This window comes from Branchiostoma floridae, chromosome 12, assembly GCF_000003815.2.
Source record: "Branchiostoma floridae strain S238N-H82 chromosome 12, Bfl_VNyyK, whole genome shotgun sequence".
NCBI classification, from domain to species: domain Eukaryota; kingdom Metazoa; phylum Chordata; class Leptocardii; order Amphioxiformes; family Branchiostomatidae; genus Branchiostoma; species Branchiostoma floridae.
The window spans coordinates 9,007,835-9,015,401 of NC_049990.1; the positions used below are offsets into that span (position 1 = coordinate 9,007,835).

General features: G+C 41.0%; 1 protein-coding gene across 10 annotated transcripts in view; it reads right to left on the bottom strand.

The window, feature by feature from the left end:
- Positions 1-78: 78 nt before the first annotated feature.
- Positions 79-7,567, bottom strand: part of LOC118427644 (sulfotransferase 1A1-like) — a 10,806-nt gene continuing 3,317 nt past the window's right edge. For 6 of the 10 annotated variants that reach the window (XM_035837530.1, XM_035837533.1, XM_035837529.1 and 3 more), the window contains 2 exons: positions 876-1,074; positions 79-501 (listed from right to left, as the gene is read on the bottom strand). In XM_035837530.1, coding sequence (XP_035693423.1) covers positions 392-501; positions 876-1,074 — 309 coding nt within the window. In that variant the 3' untranslated portion in view covers positions 79-391. Of the gene's footprint in view, positions 502-875; positions 1,075-1,946; positions 2,042-2,217; positions 2,345-2,931; positions 3,165-3,834; positions 4,005-5,233; positions 5,441-5,835; positions 6,464-6,712; positions 6,878-7,443 lie in introns of those variants that run through there. The other 4 variants (XM_035837525.1, XM_035837527.1, XM_035837526.1 and 1 more) reach the window with 4 other exon arrangements.

Sequence of the window (7,567 nt, forward strand, 5' to 3'; positions counted from 1 at the left end):
ACTGGTCGGAAAACCCTACCAGAGCCTCATCAACAGTACCACTTTAGAAGTCAAACAAGAGCATATGATATGTGAATCTTGTCTAATTGTCCTGTAGTAATGTATTTCAATGCATCAACATATATTGTGTAAAGTTCAGCGCCACTTCAAGGAGGTTAAAATCCTTGGCCACTGTAAACCCAAACAACTTTCATGTTACTCTTGAATATTGTCACGAACAATTCGTTTGATAAACTGAAACTAAACAGAATTATTATAGTTATTGTAGCACTATTTACCACTGGTTGTTATACAGTTTCGTATTAATTATTCAAATTAGGTCATGATTTGCATTATTTGAATCCATTAATGTTGATCTCTACTGAGTATTAAGTTCCTGTCATTTAGTCCACTACTCAAACCGGAAGGTCAGATCTAGCCCCGCCATTTTCTCCTCGTGGATCGTCTCCAGGATCTGGTTCTCCTCCTGACTGAACCAGTTCTTCCAGTCACCAACCTCTCCTGAAGAAAAAAAAGAAGAAATTTCTAACAATAGATATCCTGGCTCTCCAGCATTGTAGTCTTCTCTTGTCTTCTGCATGCAGTTTTTGAATTAATTCTAACATCGGGTCAAAACAGTTAAGTAAACGGATCTTTGAGCATGCGTTTAAATGTCTGTTTTGTGTCAACTGTAGAATCACCTGATCGTTGTAGGTAATAAATTGAAGTAAACTTCATGTACCTTTACGCATGCAGTCGCTTCTCTCCCTCGTTTATACGATGGTTGTAAGTCGCTGACTAGACGTTATATGTCTCCGTAGCTAACTAAGAGCGAATTCTTAACCCGAAATCATATTTTAGCAAAACTCAGGTACACCGAAGACAGTTTCAAGTACCTTTGCGGATGAACTCAAGTCCACTTCCTTCCGCCTTGCTGAAGAAAGCCTTCTGTAGTGCTGGAATACGGGAAAAGTTTGTAGCTGGATTCTCCTTCATAGCAGAGAAGGTACAGTTGGCCACCACCTCATCAATGCGCTGGTCTGACAGAGTCCTGCCCAGGAAGGTAGCGATCTTCACCACGTGGCCTCGCAGGTCCTGTGTTTATTGAATGAAAGAAAGAATGAATGGATGATGATGATGGATGGATGGATGGATGGATGGATGGATGGATGAATGAATAAATGAATGGATGAATGGATGAATGAATGAAGACGTTTATTGTACATTTTTCACAACCGAGCTAAGTACAGATCACAACAAAGACAGACTATGTATATAAAAGATATCACAGGTCAAGTCTAATACGGAAGTTAGGCTTCTTCTCGCTTCTTGGTAATGTAAGACTGTGTGGATTTAGCAATACTGAAGTCGGTTTGTCAAAACGCTTGAGGAATATGAATTTGTCAGTGCTACTCATATGTCTAAAATGAGGGAATCGTCCTTCTTTATAACTAAATAGAGTATTTCTATCGTTAACTTTTGTAATATATATGTATAGCTTTCCGATTACTTACTATGTACCAAACTGACTGCATTTAGCCCCAATGGGGCATGAATATGCAATAAACTTCATTGTCATTGTTAACATACTTGGTACAATCAACAACGAAGTGTACTTCATCTTAGAAAATTAGAGAATAGAAAACAGTAGAATAGAAAGGGTTATGTTATGCAATCTGATTGTGGCTTTTACCAGAATCGCCATCCTTCAGCAACGCTGTCATCTTTGCTAAGAAGTACTCAAATATTAAAGTATTACATGTACTTCATAATTATATCTATCATCATTACTTATTGTGACCACCATAATGTACCGTTTCGGTTATTTCATATATCATAGGTCTTTTCAAAAGACTTGTATTAAGGGATATAGCACTTGCACACCATTAAATGGTTTCAAAAAAGGCGTTAAGGACCAACAACTCTTTCACAATCTTATCACCATTTTCTTTAGTCCTCAAACTCACCTGCTTCATGTCCTCAAACTTGATGAAGAGCATGTTGCCGTCATCCTTGTGCCGCCAGTACTCCGGGATCACGTCCCACCAGAAGCCGTTATAAGCTGGCAACATGAACAAAACACTCATTCATTAACTGTATTTCTGATATCAAATAATAGATTTTAGTGATAAGCTACATCCATGCAACTCATTAAGAACCCCCTAGCAGCTTGCACTGGTTTTACAGCATTTTCAAACAATTTTATACTTATTTTTGTAATACAGCAAAATTACTGACCTTCTTCCGGCGTCATGAACTCCTGGAAGTTTTCTTCCCAGGATCCACAAGGAATGTTGTTAACCATCCGTCGCATGTTGTGCCACGAGACGGCCACATCTTTGACGTTCCGAGCACAGTAGACGATCTATTATGGAACAAATGTAAAATAGTTTTAGACACAACACTGCTGAACCAGATTGATATTTTGAGGTCATTTTCCCGCCCGACAATCGTGTGGAATCATTTGCAAAGGTGAAATGTTTGCTCGTAAACTAACATCAGCTTGTATATACATGTATATACAGGTTAGTGCGCGTGAATGAAAAGCCCAACCGGTAGTGTTTTCCGGCCGAGCAACTAAAATTGATAGGTTACATGCACATGCAGCTATTAAAAGGTGGGTTCACACGTGCGTATATATTCAAGTCCGTATGAGGTCCGCATGGAAGTCTTAGCCTCTACCAGGCTCCACAGGGCACTGGAAAAACCATCATAGAAATTGGACAGGTACAGCCAGATAACACACCATAGGAGTTAGCTGGCCGCACAGCATACTCCTTGGCCCGCTGACTCCTCTGGCATGTTATGTGTCTATATTTCTACAATTTCTGCTATTTTCCTATTGACCTATGGAGCCTGGTAGAGTCTAAGAATTCAATATGGACGTCATACGGACTTGAACGTATGCGCACGTGCGAACCTGGCTTAATGTTGAAAGACGGTGAAACGCACCTTCCCTCTCCCGTCCTTGGCTTGCTGAGGTAACATGTGATAGGGCAGGTGGGTTTTCATCAGGCGGGGCGAGGGAGCGTCCTTCAGCACCTTCGGGGTGGGCTCGCCTGTTCCCTTCACGCGGTCCAATGTTTCCAGCCAAGGAGTACGCTGCTGTATCGGAACTTTGCAAACTTCGCTGAGATCGCCATCAGCACATATCAGAGAAACGATCTGTTGAGTCCATGTTGTACCTGGAGTTGAAGAAAAAGAAATGATTTTGTGGCAGGATTTTCTCCCGCTATATGGGAATGTTCCTCCTTACACGGTTAACAACGTGGAGGAAAATAATATGCATTTGGTACGAGTAAATCTGGAATTGACGTTGAGCAAAGTTGGCAGCAAAGCGTGTTTACTTTGTTTTTGGTGTATGATATGTTAAGAACCTCACTTAGAACCGCACTGTGAAGTGATGGCCACACTATACGTCCCCAAAGAACAACCCCAAGTCAAAAGTATCCACTGGTGTTAACGTTGTTGTGACTGGTGTGTGGGAAGGTTTTATACCCTTCTAAATACATAACTTTATTGCAAAACAATTGTACAAGGTACAAAGTATGGCATCTACATAACTACAGTGCTATAACTTAACTTAAGGCTTATCTAACTAATACAGGAGTTGTAGTATGGGATAAGTTTCTTACAATTATTGGAGGCTTTTACAATCATTTGGGGAATTTCTAATGTCAAAACCTTCTTTGATATATTTTCCTATATCTGCCATGCAGGGATTGTCACGTCATTATGTATCTGAATACTGTTGTAGAAAAAAACTTGATCTCGCGGTCTGTTATGCAGGTTACATTGTAAAAAAAAACTAGAAGTTGGTAATAACAAGAAAGAGAAGTCTTAAGAGAGTCTTACCCGATTTAAGGTAGGCCGAGATGAAGACGTCGTCGTCTCTGACCTCAAATGATTCCACCATCTCCATGGCAACGGGGCTGTGATTGCCGTCGAACTTCACCCCTTTGAAGTAAAACGGCTGGAAAGACTCTTGACTCATCGTGTTCTTGCGTTCAGACTTCCAGGCTTCACTGAAAAGGGAACTGGTGAGTTAGATAGGTTGCCGGAGGGAGAGACTGATATTACGAGGGCGGTTCAATGAAGATGTGGCATACCCATTTTGTTGACGTCGTCGAAGGTTGACAATATAGATCTATGATGACATATATGTCACTTCGTCTCAACTCTGTTTTATGTATTAACTAGAGTTCGGCGACCTCATACCTCCATGAAAATTTAGAGCTTTCGTAAATTTCATGCAATTGAATAACACATTAACATAATTTATGCATGGTGTTGTTAATCATTGACTAACGTACACATGTCACAATTATAAAATTTGCATTATTAATCATGAAGTGGTTTTGCATTTTTTACATAAATTATTCAAATATATTCCTCATTACCATATTTGGTATCTGCTTATATTCCACCTATCATAATTAACATGTGTTACATGTATTAAGGTCCAGTTATTGAAAACAATGGAACTATACAATTTTCTCATTAATTATGCAAATCAAGTCCTCATTTGCATAACATGTATATCATTATGAACATCTTTGCCTAAGCTACCTGCATGCCTAAAATGCAGGCAATCCGTCGTTCCTTTCTGCAGTTATCCTCTTTGGAGTGTCTTGACAAAAACACCCCTGCAGTTCCACAATTAGATGTTAGGGGGCTGAAACTTGCCCCACTTGTTTATGGCACTAAAAGCTATCTAGCACCTAAATGTCAAGACCATACCATGTCTGGAACAAGAGATACATTGAAAAAACTGCTATAATAGAATATTTTCATTAATTATGCAAATGTATTCCTATTTTGCATAATTATTACCTTACGTTGTAAAACATTGTCTAAGGTACCTACATACCAAAAATGATGAAAATCCGTTGTTCCCTTCTTGAGTTATCCTCTTCAGAAGTTTTTGACAAAAATGCCCCTGCTATCCCAAAACTAGACGCTAGGGGGCCCAAACTTATGTCATTTTTTTCCTGAGCACAAGAGCTATCTAATACTCAAAAATCGTGACCATAGCATGTTCAGAACACCGAAATAGCAAAGCCGGAAGTTGCGCTGCAGTACCAAGGTGAGCCGCTAGGGGGCCCAAAATCTAATCATTTCCAGCTTTCGTCACACACTACCAACAAACCAAGTATGAAACCAATCCACCCAAGCGTTCATGAGTTATTTTGTTTACACACAGACACACACACAGACACACACACAGACAGACAAACACAGGGTAAAATATTACCTCCATGAAATGTCATGGAGGTAATAATCTTTCCGATCTGCTACAGTGCCGGAGGACGAGGTGTGACAGCGGAGCCGGGTGGATTACGAGGTCCTAAATATGAAGTTCCAAGGGTGTTTGTAGACCGGAAGTTTCCACAGACTATTAAAGACGAACTGGAAGGAAAGCCGATCTGGTTCCAAGCAACAGGTACGTAGCGTGCGTAGTCCAATTAGCGGCCCTGCCTCTGGAACTAGAAGCCGTGAGTTCGATTCCGGCTGCAGTGTTGCTCAGCCCATATGCACGCTACTGGAACGGGTTGTAGTTCATAGGGCAGGATGATAAGCCATGGTCATTGTGCTTGTCGAAAAGAACCTAGGGGAATTTCCATGGTACAATGAACCTGTAAATACTGTACATAGCACCTGTCCTCTCTGTCACGACCATTAGAAGACTTACATGTAACCCCAGTGAGCTAAAACTTGATCGAGATCACCGTCCTTCCTTATAAAATGTCCTATAACCCCGAGTTACAGGAGGAATGTTTTTAAAAAAATAGTACGATTGCACAGTGAAGACATGTGATTTCAGCTTCCTACGTAAAATCAAAGGTGGGATCTTACCCATAGATTCTGGCTCGCGATGTTCACACGGCAGGTGTACCTATGACTTGACCTAGCTGCTGGCTCAGGACACGTCATAAACTGTGATCCAAGAGGAAGTTTGAAATGACGGAGCGCTAACGACGCGTACTCCGCATGCGCAGGTCAAAGTATACTTTTTTGTTTGGTTTCAATTTGACCTATAGAACACATGACCTTTTGCACAGATTACGGTGACAGTATACGTACAAACACAAATTTGGCGAACTAACCGACCGAAGACCGCCTTTTCTTCGTAAATATTCAACGTTACATGTGCTAGAAAGCCACAGAGAGTGTTCTGGCCAGGATTCAGGACGGTATGTTGATGTAATGGCATCCGCAACTTATAGTAAGCAAACGTAAACATCGCGCTCTTTGCGTCCCGGTAAGGAGGCTACACTGAGTCTCAATGAAACGCATGTATCAATTCGGGTACATGAGAAGCTTTCTACGTCACGCGTCCGTCACTTTGTCATCCTATTAAACGTCGTACGCGCTCCTCCGCCCCCTGTACGACTGAAATAAATACCACGTCACCAAAGGAAAATGCCCACGTCCCACCTTGGTCCCACCCACCATGTGGCTGCGTTTCTTCGTATTTTTTTAGCTGTAACTTATTACAACTCAGTATGTATAACGTTATGCCATTCAACACTACGACATGTCAACAATGCAGGACATAGAAAAGAGACAAGAGAGGCGAGAAGCACCTTTATTGATAAGAGCCTTGAGTAAGACTTACAAATTAGAACTGTACAATATCTTTATGACAACAGGACACAGAATGTTGTTTTTGTGACGTCCAAGCAAACATATGATTAGTGTCACCCATGAAATAGGAACCTGAAAACTCTACCTACTACATCAAAATCGCACGATGACTGGTCTGGGTATCTGTGCAGTAACAGACACTACTCAAACCGGAAGGTCAGATCTAGCCCCGCCATTTTCTCCTCGTGGATCGTCTCCAGAGTCTTGTTGTCCTCCTGGCTGAACCAGTTCTTCCAGTCACCAACCTCTCCTGAAGACAAACACAAGGAATTTCTAACATTAAATATCGTGGCTCTACAGCATTTTACCTTTTTTTCTTAGTCTGATTGTCGTAAGTCAGCTTGTAGGCTACAATATCTAATTACCTGGAAAAATCCACAAATTTGCTCTATTATTTTCTCCCGCCCCCAAAAGAATAGATCAAATAAGTCGTTTAAATAAACCGACGAGATTGACACAAAGCAGACCTTCCTGAACAATACACTTCATTGGAAAGAAAAGAGACAAATCTAACTTTTGAAACTGACAGCTAACGTATTTTATGTCAGCTATGCATAACGAAATGTCATTGTCATAATCATAATCAGTACCATTCTGAGAGTTGGTTATGGCTTCACAATAATGAAAAGTATGGCTTTTGACAGGAATTGAAGACGACAGAAAGTCAAAACTCGCTTTGCTTGCTCGGTGGTTTATTCAGTGCTTGTAGGCTACATTTCAGACGATATGTCGCCAAAAGAAAGCAACTCATTGATCCTTAATTAGCTTTTGGCAAAACTCAGAAGGACATGGAACTTGGAAGACAGTCTCAGGTACCTTTGTGGACGAACTCCAGCCCACTGCCTTCCGCCTTGCTGAAATAACGCTTCTGCACGATGGGATCGCGGGATTTATTTGTGGCTGGATTCTTCTTCATAGCAGAGAAGGTACAGTTCGCCAC